The sequence below is a fragment of the Salmo trutta genome, chromosome 24, assembly GCF_901001165.1.
Source record: "Salmo trutta chromosome 24, fSalTru1.1, whole genome shotgun sequence".
Lineage (NCBI taxonomy): Eukaryota > Metazoa > Chordata > Actinopteri > Salmoniformes > Salmonidae > Salmo > Salmo trutta.
In genome coordinates this window covers 16800270-16823524 of record NC_042980.1, presented here as the reverse complement: position 1 = coordinate 16823524, position 23255 = coordinate 16800270, and the positions used below count along the sequence as shown (strand labels likewise).

General features: G+C 42.7%; 1 protein-coding gene across 2 annotated transcripts in view; it reads left to right on the top strand.

The window, feature by feature from the left end:
• The first annotated feature begins 557 nt into the window (after positions 1–557).
• Positions 558–23255, top strand: part of LOC115160828 (aryl hydrocarbon receptor-like) — a 57236-nt gene continuing 34538 nt past the window's right edge. For both annotated transcript variants that reach the window (XM_029711293.1, XM_029711292.1), the window contains exons 1-2: positions 558–1540; positions 2948–3135. In XM_029711293.1, the coding sequence (XP_029567153.1) occupies positions 1500–1540; positions 2948–3135 (229 nt within the window). In that variant the 5' untranslated portion in view covers positions 558–1499. The remainder of the gene's footprint in view (positions 1541–2947; positions 3136–23255) is intronic.

Here is a 23255-nt window from a genome sequence, read left to right as displayed (position 1 = left end):
AATTCCCTAAAAGCCATGAATAAATCATAAACAACATATTTGTGGTGCAGGCTCAATGATATGTATGGTGAGCTACCAGCCACTAACTATGTGTGGTACTGAGAAACAAAAGGCTCTGCTCTACATACATGATTCTATATGTGTCTCTCTCATCTTCACGTAGCACAGAATATATAGGCCCTGCTCTCTCAGCATCGGGATCGCCACTCACATGACTCCATGTACGCATTATCATAGTTTTATTTTGTGAAAGCATTCACTTGAGCCTGCCTGTGTACATTTTGTTAAGATTATGAGAAGCTCAGCTGCTTTCCAGCAGTAATAGATTTTATTAGGCCTTGACCTAGACAGACACAGTTCCGGGCAAACTATTACAAGCATGCCTATAAATGAAAACAAAAAAAAGTAATCAGATTAATCATGAATCTATATGCAAAGAGGTAGGCCTATGTTTGGATTTTGTAACATATCAGCAGGTATGTAGACATTTTTATGAATCAAATGTATGCTATGGCACAAAATTGTAGAAATGTGGATTTTTTTTATTTTAAATGCATTGCATCTCAACACCATGGCTATGCTAAACCATGAATTTAGAATAGCATGGTTTCATTATTTAAAAGTCTAACCTCTGACCCAAATACAGCAAAGGCCACTTAGGCTCAACGTTAACCGCTACTCGCTCATCTCCAGTCTGATTGGACGAAACAGGCCGCTCAGGAACGCGCAAACATTGACGTGGTTGCTTGTGTTTCCAGGAGATTTTCTCATAATGCACCCGCAGACCTCTCTTGCTTGCAGAATGCCTGCTGCGTGTGCCCGCCTAAATCTGTGCCCCGGACCCTAGCAGGGTGATGCGCGTGCCCGAACCTGACTCGATAATTGGGAATAGCGGAAGTTTAGCATAGGACTAATATACAATATCTAAAATATCCTAACAACGTTGTTCGATTATTATCAGTGTAAAATATGAAAAAAATGCCTTGGAAATCATTGGAAAGGTGCATAGAAGGTGCATGGAAGAGGATTAAGCCTTTCTAAACGCACTGGCACTGCACATCAAGATCACCATTCCGCTAGACGAGTATAATTACTTGGGTTGTATATTGGTTTGAAGCATTGTTTTGCAGACTAATTAAGCTTGTCGATGGATTATAAACAGAATTGCAACTTTAATACATTTTATTAAATTTGAACGGAGGCAGTCTGGATGGCAATCTGAGCGCGCAACGATGCCATGCATCACCATGCATTTATAGAAATTTGAATTATTCTTCCATCTCTGGATCAGCGCGCATTTGAATGAGAAAATATGAACTAAAAGTAGCACTATTTGTTGTTTTTCGTTTAGATGTGGTAGGCCTCTCGCTAATGTGTTTACGTTCTTCATCTGAAGGATTAGTATAACAACATTTATTGTAGGCTATATGTAGCTCGAAGGCAACTGTACGCTAATATAATTTTTGGGAGATTCATCGGGCTTGCAATACAGCCACATCATGTATGCTGGACGTAAAAGGAGAAAACCAGTCCAGAGAGCGTAAGTACATTGTATTTCTATGAATTGAAAGGTATTTTTGCAAACAGAAATAGCGTTATGTTCTTAAGCCCTACACCCATACCAGCTATCCTCTTTTAGCGCCGGTTGTAAGTAGGCCATCCCATGACAGCTCAAAATAGATGTCAATCTGTCATCAATTGTGCAAACTTAAATAGCATATTTTAACCTGAGTTAAATTGATAAGTCGATGGCGCACGACAGGACAAATAAACTACTTCTAGTGCGCCCTACAGGACAGTGTCAGAAAGGCCTTGACCAGGCACTCACATTGTATAACAGTTTATTTGACTATACGAGGACTAATTTGTTACAGAATATATAGGCTACCATAAATCAATAGTACAACATTTTCTGGATATCTAATGTGATCGTAATTCGATATTTAATTCGATTTCCCAGTAAGCTTAAAGTAGCATACTCTCGAACGTTTCACTTGTCTTCATAAATTATTGTTTTTGCATTTGTTATTTTGTTATCACGTGTAGTCTACATTTACTTTTAACTTCATTGCATTATTTTTTATGTTTTAACCAAAGTCTATAACGAAAGTCTTTAACTGTAAACATTGCATTTTGAAATAACGTGTTTACATCCACTTTGATGATGCAATTCTACCACAGCTGCAAATATGCTGCCCGATTTTATGTCAACACTACCTTTCGTTGGTTCTGGGTAAAAATGTTTGATGGAAACGAATGGGACAATGTCCAATGTTTGTGATGGAGGTACAGGAGTAATTGCACCTTGCACCTGTTGGAATTCCTCACTGAAATAGAACCATTCATGCGTCAAAATGCACTGTGCAAATTCATACAACAAATGGCTTTTTACTATTATTACATTTCCATTTATAGCCTGTGTATTATTACTTTTGAAATAGGCCTATTTAGTCATTTAAAATTGGCCTAACATGAATATAGGCCTAACATCTGTTTACATACATACATCTTTGTTGAACCAACATTGTTTGTTGTGAGTGGAGAATGTGTTGCTATTCATGGTACAATGCCTGCAGTGCATTCAATGCTCTGGGGCCATTTATTGAAATGATTTGTTAAAGCATGAGTGGGTTGTTGGAGCACTATACATGATAACTCAAAGTGTATTAACAATAAAAACCATTGTGTCATTCACACAATGAAATTCATGTTTTGTATTTTCCTTATGTGTTTTCATAATTTTAATGTTTATCTAAAACATTTTTTTGAATTATTTGAATGATTTATTTATTTCTACAAAATGATCATTTGTAAAAAATATTGATAATGGTAATAATTGTTAATAATGCCCTAATAATGAACAACAATAGTTATAATTTATCAGAAGACCTACCTAGAATTTTCTGTAAAAGTATTACATTTAAATGAATGGTTTCTTCTCTCTCAGGGTGAAACAGCCCCCATCAGAAGGGGCCAAGTCGAACCCCTCCAAGCGCCACCGGGACCGTCTAAATGGAGAGCTGGAGAGGCTGGCCAGCCTCCTGCCCTTCCCAGAGGAGGTCACCACCAGCCTGGACAAACTCTCCATCCTCCGCCTAAGTGTCAGCTACCTCCGGGCCAAGAACTTCTTCACTGGTAAGAAGTAGTCCACAAAGAACGCCCTTATTGCTCTTGAACTATTGATTGAATAGGGCCCTTAGTTTGAGGTCCTCAAACGAGTGCTTCCTGAAATGTAGTGCTTTCTGTGTAGACATAAGGATGCTCCTTGGATGCAAACAGGGGGCCACTGATCCCTCACTTTGTACAGAACAAGGGCGCGTAACCATAGCACAGGGCTACTACAGTATGTAGCTAAAGCCTATCCTAAAAATATGCTCTACTTAAACAGCATCAGAGCAGAGAGCTGACAGAGCAGTTAGCCTGAGCCCCTTTCAGCATCCATGTGCTGCCTTGCTGTCTTGCCTGTACACTAAGTAGTTGAACAGAGCAGTAATTGCTGTGCGTCGTCGTGGGAAGCACTGTGTGGAGCCACTGTGGCTTTCTAAACCTCCTCATTCATGCTCCCATCCCTAGAACTGTTATGAAGATGTCAAAACGATAAAGCTCCTGAGTCTCTCATGTGGCCTGTGTTTCCTGATGCCTTCAAAGCACATATCAGCTGTGATGTGGAAGGAAACAACCCCAGCTGGAGCAGCAGCCAGCACATTATTTCATCCTGGAGAAGAAGAAGGGGCCTCAATATTTCATAGAGGCCCGTGACTCTGCCTGTATTTGGAGTTAAGGATGGAAGAGAAAGCAGGGGCTCTATTGAAACCGAGAAGTGTGTGTGAGGGAACAAAAGAATTGCATGCAAGGAGGACGGATTTGTATTTTTTCTCTCCTATGTTGTGAGGGAAAGACATTGTTATTTTAGGCAGTGATCTTTTAAAGAGAATACTGCAATGCGGGCGTCGGATGTACTCGAAGCATTAATAATTGAGAGAAACCTCAGAGTTTAAAGAATTTATGAAATGGAGGAAGAGCAATGTTTGTTTAAGAGTGTATCTTTTTGAAATGGCTGTTTGGGGTGAGACGGACGGGATCCGAGGCTCGTGATACCAGTGTGTTGGGGGGAGATATTGCAAATGCGTAGTTTTTCCGGTGTGAAGGGAGGGGGATGCCTTAAGTGCACATGTACAAATACTTTGCGGAGAGGGTTGAAGATGCCCTAAGGCAGGGTTTCCCAAACTCAGTCCTCGGGACCCCAAACGGGGAAACGTTTTGTTTGTTTGCCCTAGCACTACACAGCTGATTCAAATAATCAACTTGTCATCAAGCTTTGATAATTTGAATCAGCTGTGTTGTGGTTAGGGCAAAAACCAAAACATGCACCCCGTGGGGTCCCGAGGGCCGAGTTTGGGAAACGCTACCCAAAGGGGTGAATCCAGACCAGACCTTAGTTATGGGATTATATCATCTATCGCTTTAATCAGTTGAAAAAGCCATATGAAAGTATTCTTAACTTGGTAAATCTAGTCATTTCTCGGGTCATCGAGGGGTTGGTTAATCTCTGAAATTGCTTGACTTTGCTTGAATTTGAAACATCATGATAGGTGCACTATAGGTTAACTGATTATTGTATTAGGGGTCTAACACGTCTTCAGCCTGTCAAAATATATTGTTGGTATTGTATTTCAGCATCACAGGTTAAAACGTGCTGACAAGCCCTCTTATCTTTGTTGTGTAACTGCATTGAACCTTAACCTGCAGCCTTATCAACAGCATCAGCCGATCATGGCCCTTGCCTGCCTGCCTGCAGGCCCATAGTCTCTCGCTATGTGTCTGTGTGTCTGTGTCCCACCATAATTTGTTGTATGTAAACACACCAAATGCTGCTCTGTGTGCTGGGTTTAGGGGGGGTGGTTTATGGAGAGTTGGTTTAGCTCTTCATTACCATCCATGCGTCTATATGGTGGCTAATAGTCCATGTAGCCATATCACCATCATTACCCAACTAATTGCTGTTAATGAATGAAGTCTACCTGCAGTTAATGCTGTGTAGTGTTGGTTTAGTAACAACCGGAGTGAACTAGCATTGTGCTATGGTAGGGACGCCATGTTCTGTATTTCTATTTAATACCTCAGATGCCCTCTGTTGTATTTTGTTAATCTCGGCAGCAGGATGTGTGTGTTGTACCATAGTCCAATGTTGTTGCTGTGTGTGTAATTAAATGTCTTGTACAAGTTGAACAAAGCCTAGCAGAGCCCGTATAATCCGTCCGACAGTATTATCCATCCCAGCTGCCTCCTCTCCCCCTTGTCTTTAGGCCTTCTTGCATCCCTCCTCTACCAGCCTTAAAGGCAAAGTGCTGTCATAATGCAGTTTTTCCCATGTTTTGTATCTTATTGTACAACAGCTGATGAAACTAACAATGTAAAAGTGTTAAAACATGTGATCAGTGTTAGTTACTTGTTGAAAATGCAATATACACAGGACCTTCTAAGCAGTAGATTTGCATGAGCGGGAGTTTCGGCTTTCCATGGTGACATCACCATGCAGTAAATTGGTTAATAGACCAATAACAACGAGAGTTCCAAACCACGCTGCCAATAACAGCTTGTTTTCAGTTTTCCCCTCCCTACTCAAACCATTCCCAGGCAGTCCTAGCAAAATACTTGCTTGAGAAATAGTTTTTTGCTAAAAAGCAATTTTTTCCCTTTTTAATGGAACTCTATTACAGTATGGTATTTAATTGTTACCCCGAAATTATTTGATATTGATATAAAAACTGCTGCATTTGGTCTTTAAGGAATAAGAGCAGGAGTGCCTAAAACCTAAAGCACCACCAGTAAATACCAAATGATTCTGTGTACAGTATGCATAGGCATTTCTCCCCTATAGACTAGGCCACAGCTTCTCTCACAGAAGTTGTTTGCATTTTTGATAGACTGGATGTGAAAATATTTTATGGTACATTAGGCAGCATTTGGTTGGTCCATGCTAATGTCTCAGATAAAGACAGTACTCTGTCCTGTTCCAAATTAAACATTTTATGTTCTGGGTGCTTAAGGGACCACACATACCGCATCAAATGTTGATCTGCCGTTGATCTGCCGTTCATTCGAGGTGGTGTGTTTTATGGATGACCTGCTGGTGGACGTCTCACAGACAACATTTTCCCATGATTCTAAATGTAGAATCAGTTTGCGCTCGGTTTGCAAATTACAGCCAGCACTCTGTTCAGAGATGCTAAGTACTCTCGGACGGCAAACGCTACCGGTGTGTCCGAGCCCTAAGTAGATTCCTTCTATCCTGCAACCGGACCAGGCGGGTGGCTATCCAGAGAGGCCTTGCCCCCTGTGCTTAGCTTGTTACAACTAGAGCAAACAACAATTCACTCCCAGGATGACCCGTACCCAGAATCAACACAATACAGCCACCAGGAGCAGGGGCAGGTGTAATTTCATCACAGCGAAACATGGGAGGTTATAACATCCTGGTCACAGATGGGATGCAGCTTAGTGGTGTCTGTGTCCCAAATGGCACCCTATTTCCTATAGACTGGGCCCTATGGACCCTGGTCAAAGGTTGTGCACTATACACGGAATAGGGTGCCATTGGTGTTATCTCTGTGACTCCGGGTCCATGTGACACACCATGGTGGCCTCAGGTCATTTGGATTTTGTTTGAATGTCAACGTGTCCATTTAGAATGTGTTTCTGTATATTGTGTCATGCACGCACCCGTCAACTGCTGTTGATGCTAATATATTCTGCTAGATATTTACTGTAGCGTAAACACTAATCTAATACTGCCTTAGTTTTGCTGGTGGCTTTGTAACTTTTCTTTTTCATGGATATTTCACCCTTGAGAATAAATGATATGCTTATTAGTCTGCTATTGTGTAATCTCCAACCCCCCCTCCTCCTCCCCTCCCCTTCCCCTGTGTGTGTTTGTGTGTGTGTGCGTGTGTGTGCACATGAGTCAGCATGTCACTTGCAATTGCATTCCCAAGTCTCCCTACATGTGGAATAGGGGAGGAAGTCATTCTGACATACATTAACAGGCACACATACTGTAGACTCACACACACTCTGGCTTCCCGCTGCTGCTATAAGAATGCAGCAATTAGAAATGTGTGTAAAGCTGTATAGCTTGTCTGAAAGAAGCCCTCTCGGAGCTCTGGCTCTGGACTCTAACATGTTGTCAGTGTTTCCTCTGTTAATGGACCACTCCCGCTGTGATGGAGGTCCCCACACTAACAACCACAGACAAGCCAAGCTCCAGATGTGTTTCTCTCTGGCTCGCTGTACTGTAGCACGGTGCAGCTCTTCATCCAGCCTGGCAGTCAGATGAAGAACACAAATGAGTACACAAATCAAATGCACTCATAATATTTTGGGCGGTGTAAATGTGAAAGCCCTTCATTTAGAAGGTATAATTAGAAGGCTGAACTGGAAGGCTGAATAACTCTGTTGACACAAACCCAAGTGCATCAACCTCCAGCTTTATAAATAGACATCCACATTTTGTATGACACTATTTCACATAAGTACAACACAATGAAAATACACTTGCCCGAAATTTGTAACAACCATCTTTTCTTTCATTCCGTTGTTCCAACAAAGATGCCTAGGGTCCCCCTGGGAGCGAGGCATGGCCCTTCTATTGTGAGTTGTTTTGTTGTAAAGACGGAGGGGTGAAAAGGGCCACCATGGCACCACGCGTTTCTCCCACGAGGTGGAAAGTGGCCAGGCCGTCAGATAACTTAACTTATCCAATAAGAGCACTCATGGGATTCCTGGAAAAGCTGAGTTTACTTGCAACTAAACCAGGAGGCAGGATTGCCCTTTATTTTCATCCTTCCCTCTGTTCATTTGCTTTCTGTTGCTGAACTTCCTCATCCTTAGGTAGCTGATCAAATCAAATCAAATTGTATTAGTCACATGCGCCGAATACAACAGGCGCATGTGACTAATACGAGCCCCTAACCAACAATGCAGTTTAAAAAAATATGGATAAGAATAAGACATAAAAGTAACAAGTAATTAAAGAGTGGCAGTAAAAAATAAAATAACAACATATACAGGGGGGTACAGAGTCAATGTGCGGGGACACCGGTTAGTTGAGGTAGTATGTACATGTAGGAAGAGTTCATTAAAGTGACCTAGTCATAGATGACAACAGAGAGTGGCAGTGGTGTGGAGGGGGGGGGCAATGCAAATAGTCTGGGTAGCCATTTGACTAGATGTTCAGGAGTCTTATGACTTGCGGGTAGAAGCTGTTTAGAAGCCTCTTGGACCTGGACTTGGCGCTCCGGTACCGCTTGCCGTGTGGTAGCAGAGAGAACAGTCTATGACTAGGGTGGCTGGAGTCTTTGACAATTTTTAGGACCTTCCTCTGACACCGCCTGGTATAGAGGTCCTGGGTGGCAGGAAGCTTGGCCCCAGTGATGTACTGGGCCGTTCACACTACCCTCTGTAGTGCCTTGAGGTCAGAGGCGGAGCAGTTACCATACCAGGCAGTGATGCAACCAGTCAGGATGCTCTCATGGTGCAGCTGTAGAGCCTTTTGAGGATCTGATGACCCATGCCAAATCTTTTCAGTCTCCTGAGGGGGAATAGGTTTTGTCGTGCCCGCTTCACGACTGTCATGGTGTGCTTGGACCATGTTAGTTTGTTGGTGATGTGGACACCAAGGAACTTGGTGTCCACATCACCAGAAGCTCTCAACCTGCTCCACTGCAACCCCGTCGGTGACATTGGGGGCGTGCCCGTTCCTTGAGGGAGAGGTTGTTGTCCTGGCACCACACGGCCAGGTCTCTGGCCTCCTCCCTATAGGCTGTCTCGTTGTTGTCGGTGATCAGGCCTACCACTGTTGTGTCATCAGCAAATTTAATGATGGTGTTAGAGTTGTGCCTGGCCGTGCAGTCATGATTGAACAGGGAGTGCAGGAGGGGGCTGAGCACGCACCTCTGAGGGGCCCCTGTGTTGAGGATCAGCGTGGCGGATGTGTTGTTACCTACCCTTACCACCGGGGAGCGGCCCGTCAGGAATTCCAGGATCCAGTTGCAGAGGGAGGTGTTTAGTCCCATGGTTTTCTGAGCTTATTGATGAGCTTTGCTGTTGAACACTGAGCTGCAGTCAATGAATAGCATTCTCACATAGCTGTTCCTTTTGTCCAGGTGGGAAAGGGCAGTGTGGAGTGCAATAGAGACTGCATCATCTGTGGATCTGTTGGGGCGGTATGCAAATTAGAGTGGGTCTAGGGTTTCTGGGATGTTGGTGTTGATGTCAGCCATGACCAGCCTTTCAAAGCACTTCATGGCTACAGACGTGAGTGCTACGGGTCGATAGTCATTTAGGCAGGTTACCTTAGTGTTCTTGGGCACAGGCACTATGGTGTTCTGCTTGAAACATGTTGATGTATTACAGACTCTGACAGAGAGACCCTGAAAATGTCAGTGAAGACACTTAGCTAGTTGGTCAGCGCATGCACGCAGTACACGTCCTGGTGATCCATCTGGCCCTGCGGCCTTGTGAATGTTGACCCGTCTAAAGGTCTTACTCACATCGGCTGCGGAGAGTGTGATCACACAGTCTTCTGGTACAGCTGGTGCTCTCAAGCATGTTTCAGTGTTATTTTCCTCGAAGCGAGCACAGAAGTAGTTTAGCTCGTCCGGTAGGCTTGTGTCACTGGGCAGCTCTCGGCTGTGCTTCCCTTTGTAGTCTGTAATGGTTTGTAGGCCCTGCCACATCCGACGTGCGTCAGAGCCGGTGTAGTACAACTCGATCTTAGTCCTGAATTGATGGCGGGATTTTTTATAAGCTTCCGGGTTACAGTCCTGCTCCTTGAAAGCAGCAGCTCTAGTCTTTAGCTCAGTACGGATGCTGCCTGAAATCCATGGCTTCTGGTTGGGGTATGTACGTACGGTCACTGTGGGGACGACGTCATCAATGCACTTATTGATGAAGCCATTGACAGATGTGGTGTACTCCTCAATGCCATTGGAGGAATCCCAGAACATATTCCAGCCTGTGCTAGCGAAACAGTCCTGTAGCTTAGCATCTGCTTCATCTGACCACTTTTTTATTGATCTAGTAACTGGTGCTTCCTGCTTTAAGTTTTGCTTGCAAGCAGGAATCAGGAAGATGGAATTATGTTCAGATTTGCCAAATAGAGGTTGAGGGAGAGCTTTGTATGCATCTCTATGCGTGGAGTAAAGGTGGTCCAGAGTTCTTTTCCCTCTGGTTGCACATTTAACATGCTGATAGAAATTTGGTAAAACTGATTTAAGTTTCCCTGCATTAAAATCCCCGGCTACTAGGAGCGCCGCCTCTGGGCGAGCGTTTTCTTGTTTGCTTATGGCGGAATACAGCTCATTCAATGCCATCTTAGTGCCAGCCTCTGACTGTGGTGGTATGTAAAAAGTTACAAAGAATATAGATGAAAACTCTCTAGGTAGGTAATGTGGTCTACAGCTTATTATAAGAAACAATAGCTCGAAGACTACGTTAGATATCATGCACCAGCTGTTGTTTACAAAAATACATAGACCGCCGCCCCTTGTCTTACCAGACGCCGCTGTTCTATCCTGCCGGTACATCGTATAACCAGCCAGCTGTGTGTTGATATTGTCGTCATTAAGCCATGACTCCGTGAAGCATAAGACGTTACAGTTTTTAATGTCCCGTTGGTAGTTTAATCTTCCCAAATAACTTGTCCATTTTATTGTCCAAAGATTGCATGTTTGCTAGCAGAATTGAGGGGAGTGGGGGTTTATTCGATCGCCTCTGACTTCTCAGAAGGCAACCCGCCCTCCGGCCTCTCTTTCTTCGCCTCCTCTTCACGCAGATCACTGGGGTCGGGGCCTGTTCCCGAGGGAACTGTATATCCTCCGCCTCGGGCTCGTCAGAGTCGTGAAAGAAGAAAAAGGATTCTACTTGTCCGTGGTGAGTAATCGCAGTCCTGATGTCTAGAAGTTATTTTCGGTCATAAGAGACGGTACCGGCAACATTACGTACAAATAGAGTAAAAAAACAAGTTACAAACACCGCAGATAAGCGAACAAAAAAACACAATCGGTTGGGGGCACGTAAAACATCTGCCTTCTGCTCTGGCGCCATATTACATCTGACCCAGTCCCCTTCAATGGAGTCCTGTGCTTTTTGGTGTGAAGCTAACTAAGTAGTAGTTTTACCCAGAGGTTATTGCAGAGCGTCTGATTCTGAGAACACCCTGATAAAATGTTCTGATAGTTTGATTCTATCAACAAAATTGACAGGTGAGGCCTAATGGCCACTATGTGCAAATGGGAGAGCTGTGCTGATGTTTAATGTTTTTATTCTTTCAGTGCATTGTTGGCATCATGGCCTACTTTAATACTCAGAAATCTAAAATGGCATGTGCAATTTACACAACTCAACAAGTCCATATTTTCCGTTTCTTATCAAAAGCTGCATCTTAAGACAGAGTGGGGGGTATGCAGGTCCATTGTTTAGGATAACAGATGTAATCCAATGATACTATTATAGGGGTATGGTTGTTATGATTGTAGTGCACTAAAACTTTTGGCATATGCTGTAAATATAGATTGAGATTAGAATGAATAATCCCTGTGGATTCTGAAGGGATTCTGTTTGCTTTGGAGGGATGTTCGCCAGCATGTTCAGACTAATACTGGAATTAGCAAACAACTTTTGCTCCATGCATCACTACTCAACCACTAGTTTTAAAATCTTGTTTCATTCTCTTATCTTTCACCACAGAGAATAGGAAAAAAATGGTTTAGTAAGAATATCCCAACAAGGGTCTTTCTTGAACGCCTCAATTAAGTGATAACAAAAGTTTTCTTATTGAGCTCATTGCTGTTGTCACCATAGGAACATGTTTTCATTGATGTTAAAGGCCTTACTCCCTAATGTCATCTCAGTTCTAGAATTAAAACACTTGTCAACAGGGTTGGGTAGGTTACATTCTAAATGTAATCGGTTACAGTTACTAGTAACATAATCTGATTACTTTTTGATTAGTTTCCCTCAAGAGCCATTAGAAGAAGACAAAAAGGACCCATCAAATGGATTTGGTGTGTCATCATAATGGTCTCGGGCTTGTGGTAAGACTCGCTCAGGTGGAAGAAACTTAAACTTGTGTGTTTTTTCAATGCTGAGTTGAGTGTCATTGAGAAAACAAAAAGGTATCATAATGTAAGCATTTCACTGTAAGGTCTACACCATGTGACAAAAATAACATTTGATGTTTTCGCAAACATAACATTTAAAAGTAATCCAAGAAGTAATCATCTAGTTTTTCAAAAGTATCTATAATCTGAGTACAATAATTTAACTGGTAACGTAACTGATTACAGTTTCAAAAAATATTTAATCAGATTACATGTAACTGATTACATGAAATCCGTTACTCCCCAACCCTGCTTTTAAGGCACCATTAGCCTTTGGTTCAACATATACTGACCAAAAATATAAATGCAACACGCAACAATTTCAAAGATTTTACTGAATTACAGTTTATATAAGGAAATCAGTCAATTGAAAAAAAATTATTAGGCCCTAATCTATGGATTTCACATGACTGGGCAGGAGTGCAGCCATGGTTGTACCTTGGAGGGCATAGGCCCACCCACTTGGCAGCCAGTCCCTGCCAATCAGAATGGGTTTTTTCTCCACAAAAGGGCTTTATTATAGACGTAAATACTTCTCAGTATTGCCTGTTCCCAAGTGTTCTCACTACTTAGAAAAACATAATATTGTTGGGCTGCCCTCATGCAGCCCAACAAGTAGTGAGTGGCATTACAAACAGACTATAATACACAAGTTAAATGTCTTATCTGTGATAAAATATTTTCCACACACATAGCTACCTACTTGGACACCGGCCCCCCCAAATTTCCCACGCTTCCACACCGAATAGCCTGAAGCCACAGGGCTCTTCTCGCAGGATCTATTTCCCTACATGGGAGCATTGCGAACCGTAGGTTGGGATTTTTGACCAGGTTACACGTACATTGAACAGCACAGCAGCTTTTCGGTATGTTTTGTTATTTCTTTATAACAAAACATCGACGACAAAGTTGGCTCTTTTAAAATGGCGGTCAAAGGGAAAGAAAGATTGTTTTCCCCAATTTGTGGGCGTGGTTGAGGGGAATTCCTTCTAATGACATGAATTCCAACTCAGAGTATGGCTGAGAGAATGTAAAATGAATTATTCACAAGTTTCCATGTAGGTGTGCCATTATATCCAGTGGTGGAAAAAGTACCCGATTGTCATACTTGAGTAAAAGTAAAGATACCTCAATAGAAAATGACTCACATAAAAGTGAAAGTCACCCAGTAAAATACAACTTGAGTAAAAGTCTAAAAGTATTTGGTTTTAAATATATACTTATGTATCAAAAGTAAAAGTATAAATAATTTCGAATTGATTATATTATGCAAACCAGACAGCACAATTTAATTATCTATTTTTTTCTTTAGGAATTTCTTTAGGGCTCCTGAGTGGCGCAACGGTCTAAGGCACTGCATCTCAGTGCAAGAAGCATCACTATAATACCTGGTTTGAATCCAGGCTGTATCACATCCGGCCGTGATTGGGAGTCCCATAGGGTGGCGCACAATTGGCCCAGCATCGTCCGGGTTTGGCCGGAGTAGGCTGTCATTGTAAATAAGAATTTGTTCTTAACTGACTTGTCTAGTTAAATAAAGGTAAAAAAAAATGTATAAAGTAGATGTCAAAAATGTAAAAAGTAAAGTACCGGTACCCAAAAAAACGACTTTAGTAGTACTTGAAAGTATTTTTTACTTAAGTATTTTACAACACTGATTATATCCAATGTAAAGGCAAGCTTAGAATGGCTTTAGTATATAAATAGGCACAGGCAGTAATACAAATTAACATGGACATGCAGACCTAGGACTCACGTGTTATGCAACTCTTCATTGATCAGGACATAGATATAGAAAATAAATAATGTAGTGCAATATCCCCCATGACAATGGTATAGCTGTGTTGTATGCATACGATTAAAATAGGTGGTTAGACTAATTCTAATTCTATGGTTGTATGCTGCTGTATGTTGAATGTAAATGTGGAGATGCTCTTGTGTGAAACATGACATGGGGTTAAATATACATCAATCAAATCAAATGGATTTAGTCAGTGCTTTGCTTTTGCTTCACATGTCGCTACAGGCTACATCTGCACTGAAATGTGTCAACATAATGCCATTATACACAGAGTGTGCAAAACATTAGGAACACGTTCCTAATATTGAGTTGCACCCCCTTTTGCTACAAGTTGTCGAAAGCATTCCACAGGGATGCTGGTCCATGTTGACTTCAATTCTTTCCCCAGTTGTGTCAAGTTGGCTGGATGTCCTTTGCGTGGTGGACCATTCCTGATACACACAAGAAACTGATCAGCGTGAAAAACCCAGCAGCGTTCCAGTTCTCACACTCAAACTGGTGCGCCTTGCACCTTCTACCACACCCCGTTCAAAGACACTTACATCTTTTGTCTTGCTCGTTGACCCTCTGAATGCCACACACACACAATCCATGTCTCAATTGTCTCAAGGCTTAGAAATCTTTCTTTAACCTGCCTCCTCCCCTTCGTCTATATTGATTGAAGTGGATTTAACAGGTGACATCAATAAGGGATCATAGCTTTCTCCTGGATTCACCTGGTCAGTCTATGTCATGGAAAGAGCAGGTGTTTCTTATGTTTTGTACACTCAGTGAATAATGCCAAGTCATAATTGTGTAAACAACCTTTAGTGTAATGAATATTCTATATATACTGCTACTGTGACAAGGCATGTATCCACATCCTGTGAACAAGCTGGAAATAGTCACAAGTCGTTGTAGCATTTGGATGCAGATTTGTTACATAAGCTGCATGGCTGTTGTAAAAGTCTTGTGATATGTCATGATACTCATTGGCCTTGTTCAGTTCGGGTCGCAGAGGCTTTTTCAAGGACCCCCATACCTCCCCTCCCCCCTCCATCCCCTCCCCCTTCTCTGTCCGTCCTCTGCACTCAGATGAGAAAAAGGCAGAGCTCTCTCTTTCCGGGTTCCATGATCAGCAGTGGGTGATCCCTTCATCCCTCTCTTTCCCCTCCTCCCCCTCTTCCCCTTCCTCCCGAGCTAAGCCAACCCCCATCCCCATGTCTGTCATGTGGCCTGGTGCATTGTGGAATGCAGTGCACCGAAGGGAAGGCATGGGCAATGTGTAATGACTACCCCTCCAGCCCCTACCTCTAAATATGTGAGCATGTGATCAGAACTCAGAGACAAATAGGCAGTGCAGGGTTTCGTGCTTACCGCCTGCATTAGCCACCGCGTGTTCTTGTTAACTTGTGTGTGTGTTTTGTGCATCCATGTGTACGTCAGTGGGTGCGGGGCTGTGTGTATCGCGTGTTCGTGCACTGCAGTGTGTCGAGGCCGAGGGAGTTGAAATGTTCTATATTTACTCCCAGACAGTCAGAAAAAGAGGCCATTCACACAGTGATAGAATAATTAACACACAGACAAATGCACACCAATGTACAGTACTAGTCAAAAGTTTGGACACCTACTCATTTAAGGGTTTTTCTTTATTTTTACTTTTTTATACATTGTAGAATAATAGTGAAGACATCAAAACTATGAAATAACACATATGGAATCATGTAGTAACGAAAAAAAGTGTTAGAAAAAGAGATTCTTTAAAGTAGCCACCCTTTGCCTTGATGACATCTTTATACACACTTGGCATTCTCTCAAACAGCTTAATGAGGTAGTCAGCTGGAATGCATTTCAATTAACAGGTGTGCCTTCTTTCCTTCCTAATGCGTTTGAGCCAAACAGTTGTGTTGTGACAAGGTAGGGGTGGTATACAGAAGACAGCCCTATTTGGTGAATACCAAGTCCATATTATGTAGTAATCAAAAAAGTGTTAAGCAAAATAAAATAGATTTTAGATTCTCTTGGCATTCTCTCAACCAGCTTTGCCTGGAATGCTTTTCCAACAGTCTTGAAAGTTCCCACATATGCTGAGCACTTGTTGGCTGTTTTTCCTTCACTCTGAGGTCCAACTCATTCCAAACCATCTCAATTGGGTTGAGGACGGGTGATTGTAGAGGCCAGGGCATCTGATGGAGCACTCCATCACTCTCCTTGGTCAAATAGCCCTTACACAGCCTGGAGGTGTGTTGGGTCATTGTCCTGTTGAAAAACAAATGATAGTTCCACAAAGCGAAAACCAGATGGGATGGCGTATCACTGCAGAATGCTGTGGTAGCCATGCTGGTTAAGTGTGCCTTGAATTCTAAGACAGTGTCACCAGCAAAGCACCCATACAACATCAAACCTCCTCCACCATGCTTCATGGAGGGAACCACACATGCAGAGATCATCCGTTCACCTACTCTGCGTCTCACAAAGACATGGCAGTTGGAAGCAAAAATCTCACATTTGGACTCATCAGACCAAAGGACAGATTTCCACTGGTCTAATGTCCATGGCCCAAGCAGGTCTCTTCTATTTATTGGTGTCCTTTAGTAGTGGTTTCTTTGCAGAAATTCAACCATGAAGGTCTGATTCATGCAGTCTCCTCCTTGATGTTGAGATGTCTGTTTCTTGAACTCTGTGAAGCATTTATTTAGGCTGCAATTTGAGCTGCAGTTATTCGAATGAACTTATCCTCTGCGGCAGAGGTAACTCTGGGTCTTCCTTTCCTGTGGCAGTCCTCATGAGAGCCAGTTTCATCATAGCACTTGATGGTTTTTGAGACTGCACTTGAAGAAACTTTCAAAGTTCTTGAAATGTTCCGGATTGACTGACCTTCACGTCTTAAAGTAATGATGGACTGGCATTTCTCTTTGCTTATTTGAGCTGTTCTTGCTATAATATGGACTTGGTCTTTTACCAAATTGGGCTCTCTTCTGTATACCACCCCTACCTTGTCACAACACAACTGATTGGTTAAAACGCATTAAGAAGGAAAGAAATTCCACAAATTGACTTTTGACAAGGCACACCTGTTAATTGAAATGCATTCCAGGTGACTACCTCATGAAACTGGTTGATAGAACGCCAAGAGTGTGCAAAGCTGTCATCAAGGCAAGGGTGGCTACTTTGAAGAATCTCAAATTGAAAATTCTACAATGTAGAATAATAGCAAAAATAAAGAAAATCCCTGGAATGAGGTGTGTCCAAACTGGTACTGCAGTAAAATAAATAAATAAGTCTGTAAAAAAAAAAGATGAACGATATATCATGCTGAAAGCCTCATATTAAACAAAGCTGTCATCAAGGCAAAGGATGGCTGCTTTGAAGAATCTCAAATATAAAATATGTTTTGATTTGTTTAACACTTTTTTGATTTCTACATGATTCCATATGTGTTATTTCATAGTTTTGATGTCTTCTCTATTATTCCACAATGTAGAAAATAGTAAAAATAAAGAAAAACCCTTGAATGAGTAGGTGTGTCCAAACTTTTGACTGTTAGTATATGTGCACGCAAATGTACAGGTACAGTGCCTTCAGAAAGTTTTCACACCACTTGACTTTTTTCACATTACCCCATATTTATTTAAATATTTTTTTTTTTACAAATGAATAGAAAATGAAAAGCTGAAATGTCTCTTTGTTATGGCAAGCCTAAATAAGTTCAGGAGTAAAAATGTGCTTAACAAGTCACATAATAATTTGCATGGACTCACTGGAATAATAGTGCTAAACATTATTTTTCAATGACTACCTCATCTCTGTACCCCACACAATTATCTGCAAGGTCCCTCGGTCGAGCAGTGAATTTAAAACACAGATTCAACCACAAAGACCAGGGAGGTTTTCCGATGCCTTGCAAAGAAGGGCACCAATTGATAGGAGACATTGAATATCCCTTTGAGCATGCTGAAGTTATTAATTACACTTTGGATGGTGTGTCAATACACCCAGTCTCTACAAAGATACAGGCGTCCTTCCCATCTCAGTTGCCAGAGAGGAGGAAGCCACTCATGGATTTCACCATGAGGCCAATGGTGACTTTAAAACAGTTACAGAGTTTAATGGCTGTGATAGGAGAAAACTGAGGATGGATCAACAACATTGTAGTTACTTCACAATAATACCTCTCAATAATGTCTTCCACTTTGACATTACGAGTATTTTGTGTAGATCGTTGAGATGAAATGACAATGAAATCCATTTTAATCCCACTTCATAACACATCAAAAGGGTGGGAATTTCCAAAATAAAGGAAACACCAATATAAAGTGTCTCAATAGGGTGTTGGGCCACCAGGAACTGCCAGAGCAGCCAGGACAGCTTCAATGCGCCTTGGCAAAGATTATACTTGTGTCTGGAACTCTATTTGAGGGATGTGACACCATTCTTCCATGAGAAATTCCATAATTTGGTGCTTTGTTGATTGTGGTGGAAAACACTGTCACAGGCACCGCTCCAGAATATCCCATAAGTGTTTAATTGGGTTGAGATCTGGTGACTGAGACACACACACACCCTTTAAACCCCCTATGCTCCTTCTTTAATATTTAACCTTTATTTTCTAGGCAAGTCAGTTAAGAACAAATTCTTATTTACAGTGACAGGCAGACAACACTGGGCCAATTGTGCACCGCCCTATGGGACTCCCAATCACAGATGGATGTGATACAACTTGGATTTGAACCAAGGACTGTAGTGACACCTCTTGCACTGAGATGCATTGCCTTAGACCGCTGCGTCACTCGGGAGCCCTTTGAGACCCTTCTTTCAAAATCACTGAGATCAATGTGAACTTCGACACCTTGAAGCATCAGAACCCCCTATCCACCCTCTCAGGGCTGGGCGTCTCAGGCTATGCACACTCTTGGATTGCATCCTACCTGGCAGGCCGCTCCTACCAGGTGACGTGGAGAGGATATGTGTCTGCACCACGTGCTCTCACTACTGGTGTCCCCCAGGGCTCGGTTCTAGGCCCTCTCCTCTTCTCTCTATACACCAAGTCACTCTACTCCGTCATATCCTCACATGATCTCTCCTATCATTGCTATGCGGATGACACGCAACTCTGTGTGCCTGGCAGATATCTCAACTTGGATGTCGGCCCACCACCTCAAGCTCAACCTCAGCAAGACGGAACTGCTCTTCATCCCAGGGTAGGCTTGCCCGCTCAAAGACCTCTCCATCCTGATTGACAACTCCATAATGTCGCCCTCCCAGAGTGCAAAGAACCTTGACGTGACCCTGGACAACACCCTGTTGTTCTCTGCAAACATCAAAGCAGTGACCCGCTCCTGCAGGTTCATGCTCTACAACATCCGTAGAGTACAACCCTACCTCACACAGGAAATGGCACAGATCCTAATCCAGGCACTTGTCCTCTCCCGTCTGTACTACTGCAACCCGCTGTTGGCTGGGCTCCCCGCTTGTGCTATCAAACCCTGCAACTTATCCAGAACGCTGCAGCCCGCCTGGTTTTCAGCCTTCCCAATTTCTCTCATTTCACACCGCTCCTTCGCACACTCCACTGGCTTCCAGTCAAAGCTCGCATCCACTACAATACCACGGTGCTTACCTACGAAACAGCAAGAGTAAGTGCCCCTCCCTACCTCAAACCCAACACCCCAACCTGAGCACTCCGTTCTGCCACCTCGGGTTTCTTGGCTCTCCCACACCTGCGGGAGGGCAGCTTCGGCTTAGCCCAGTCCAAGCTCTTCTCTGTCCTGGCACCCCAATGGTGGAACCAGCTTCTCCCCGAAGCTAGGACAGCAGAGTCCCTGCCCATCTTCCCAAAACATCTGAAACCCTGAAACCCAAACAGTATCTTAAATAATTTTTCTCACCCCCACCCACCCCCCACCAGCACTTGCACTTGACCCCCCCTTCTAGCTCTGACTCTACTGATTGCTATGCTATTGAGGAGAAATTGACTTTCTATGCCTGTGATATGTGGTTGTCCCACCTAGCTATCTTAAGATGAATGCACTGACTATACGTTGCTCTGGATAAGAGCGTCTGCTAAATTACTCAAATATAAATGTAATCTCTTCTTCTGGTAATGTTAGTCAACATTATGGGCAACTGGGCATTTTTATACATGACCCTAAGCATGATGGGATGTTTTAATTGCTTAATTAACTCTGGAACCACACCTGTGTGGAAGCACCTGCTTTCTATATACTTTGTATACCTCATTTACTCAAGTGTTTCCTTTATTTTGGCAGTTACCTGTATGTGCTGACACACACATTCTCTTTTTCTACATCCCTCTCTTTCTCTGGCTCTGTTGTTCTAAACACAGCAATTCAGAAGCACAGACATACGCGCTCACAGAGAGAGCTTGGTTGGTGTTAGCAGGGGTGGTTTGATTCGGGCAGCGATCCAAAGTAAATGTTAGCCTTGGCCTCCGCTTCCCCAGTTTTTACCCAATCATGTCTCCCATCTGGGTCATTTGGGTGGGGCAGTTTCCCCCATGGCCAATACACACAGCCATGGATCTTGTACATCACATTTCTAAAAGGGGTCTGTGTCATTATGGTCTCACCCCACCATTGGCTTTAATGCTTTTCGCTAATGCTATCCAAATATAGAACCATTTCATGATTCAGGGTCCTGCACTTCTGCATAACGTGACAATCGAGAACCTCATTGGTAACGCAAACATAGGACTCAGCTCCGTTGTCCAGTCTCAAACGAAAGGTGTGAACTGCAGTTGGGTTTTTGAATGGAACAGGTTTATCAATGAGTGCAGTACTCCAAATAAAATGTGACTGAAAAAAGCCCTTCATGTTGAACTAAATGCCTTATTTGGTAACATTTTATTGAGTGGCTGAATGTGGGCTTGCTTGTTTACTAATTCTGTTTTTTAGCTGGGTCATTGTTTTGTCTTTGTGTCTATCATCGACATTAGTCTATCAAGTGGCTTTTTTAACGCTATGGCCAGATGCCAGTGTCAGGAAGGGATTGGCGCGGCAAATTGAAGGGATGCAAAGAGCTCTAGAACATCCCTGTAATCCATTTGTAAATAGCATGATGGGACAAATACAAAATCGTCAAACATTTGATAAATATTGTCAGTGTTTTGAAATGGGTTCCTACGGTTTTGCCGCAAGCAAGCCTCTCTGTCGGACAAATCCCAAACAACATACCTGGATCGGGTTATGAGTTCTCCTCCACAGAAAGAGTCACTAAACACAATGTGATGTGATGCCTCCATGATGAAGGCTTGGATCGCTTCCAATATGGCTTCTGGGTCATGAGCCCAGAGATGGGATGGGGAGGGTGTCTGGATGCCCATAGTTGGAGCTCCATTCTCAGTCCCAGGTACCTCAGCAGTATATATCCCCATTTTTCCCTCCCTACTCACCCCACTACTTCAACCCCACTCCCCTCCTCCTACCACACCACACACTGATGACAAGTCAGCGATGCTGAGTTTTAGAGTCCATGGCCCTTTCACAAGCTGTCCAATTTTCAGGGTCACTGCTTATTTGTCGGGTTTGCTTAATCAAATTCTCAGCCTGCCTCAGCCTCACATATTATGAGAGGGTGGAGATATGAGACCAGTTCTGTCTAGTTTTGCTGTAGCCTATAGGTTTTAAATAAGAAAATATTAGAAAATTAACAAGAAATAGTAAAGGTAATGTGTAGTCACTCACAAAGAAAGCACATACATTGGTCTGGAGATCCAACAATGGTTTTGGGTGGAAGTGGTAGTACATATGAAATATGTATTTTTATGTTTTTAGTCCTTGTTGGCTGGTGGTTCTCTAGGTCCATTATGCTAAGTTAGGCATATTTGGCTAAACCAAAAAATGCCCTCAAGGATTGCAGGAGCACTATTATGCCATATGTATGAGATGGCCATGTACATTTTTCATTATGTACACTGCTGCCCACTGAAGCCTGATAACCGTAGATGCTCTTTGTCCTCCTCTGGACATTTAGCCAGGCAGGTGGTGGCCTACTTTTTGGATGAGGAATGTTGAGAAAAAAAACGTAGTGTTGTGTGAACATTTGGATTTCCCTGTTTAGTGACATGTTGATTTAATGTCATATGTTGAACAATCTTGAACATCCTTTTACTGTCTGTCTATAATGCTGAACTGTTAGGGTCTACTGAGTTCCTCCAAGCTCGCTCTCTCTCTCAATTCAATTTCAATTTTTAAGGGCTTTATTGGCATGGGAAACATGTTTACATTGTCAAAGCAAGTGAAATAGATATTATCAACATTTGATTTGTTTTCTAATTAATTGTGGGTCTGTTTAATCCGAGGGAAACATGTGTCTCTAATATGGTCATACATTTGTCAGGAGGTTAGGAAGTGCAGCTCAGTTTTCACCTCGTTTTGTGGGCAGTGTGCACATAGCCTGCCTTCTCTCGAGAGCCAGGTCTGCATTCGGCAGCCTTTCTCAATAGCAAGGCTATGCTCACTGAGTCTGTACATAGCCAAATATTTTCTTAATTTTGGGTCAGTCACAGTGGTCAGGTATTCTGCCACTGTGTACTCTCTGTTTAGGGCCAAAATAGCATTCTGTCTTGCTCTGTTTTTTTTGTAAATTCTTTCTAATGTGTCAAGTAATTATCTTTTTTTTTTCTCAGGATTTGGTTGGGTCTAATTGTGTTGCTGTCCTGGGGCTATGTGGGGTGTGTTTGTGTTTGTGAAAAGAGCCCCAGGACCAGCTTGCTTAGGGGGTTCTTCTGCGGGAATCGCTTCCTTTTAGGTGGTTATAGAATTTAACGGCTCTTTTCTGGATTTTGATAATTAGCAGGTATCTGGTGTTTTACGTTGTACACGGAGGATATTTTAGCAGAATTCTGCATGCGGAGTCTCAATTTGCTGTTTGTCCCATTTTGTGAAATCTTGGTTGGTAGGCGGATCCCAGACCTTACAACCATAAAGGGCAATTGGTTCTATAACTGATTCAAGTATTTTTAGTCAGATCCTAATTGGTATGTCAAATTTAATATTTTTGATGGCATAGAAGGCCCTTCTTGCCTTGTCTCTCAGATCGTTCATAGCTTTGTGGTAGTTACCTGTGGCGCTGATGTTTAGGCCGAGGTATGTACCGTTTTTTCTGTGCTCTAGGGCAACGGTGTCTAGATGGAATTTGTATTTGTGGTCCTGGCAACTGGACCTGTTTTGGAACACCATTATTTTTTATCTTACTGAGATTTACTGTCAGGGCCCAGGTCAGAATCTGTGCAGAAGATCTAGGTGCTGCTGTAGGCCCTCCTTGGTTGGGGACAGAAGCACCAGATCATCAGC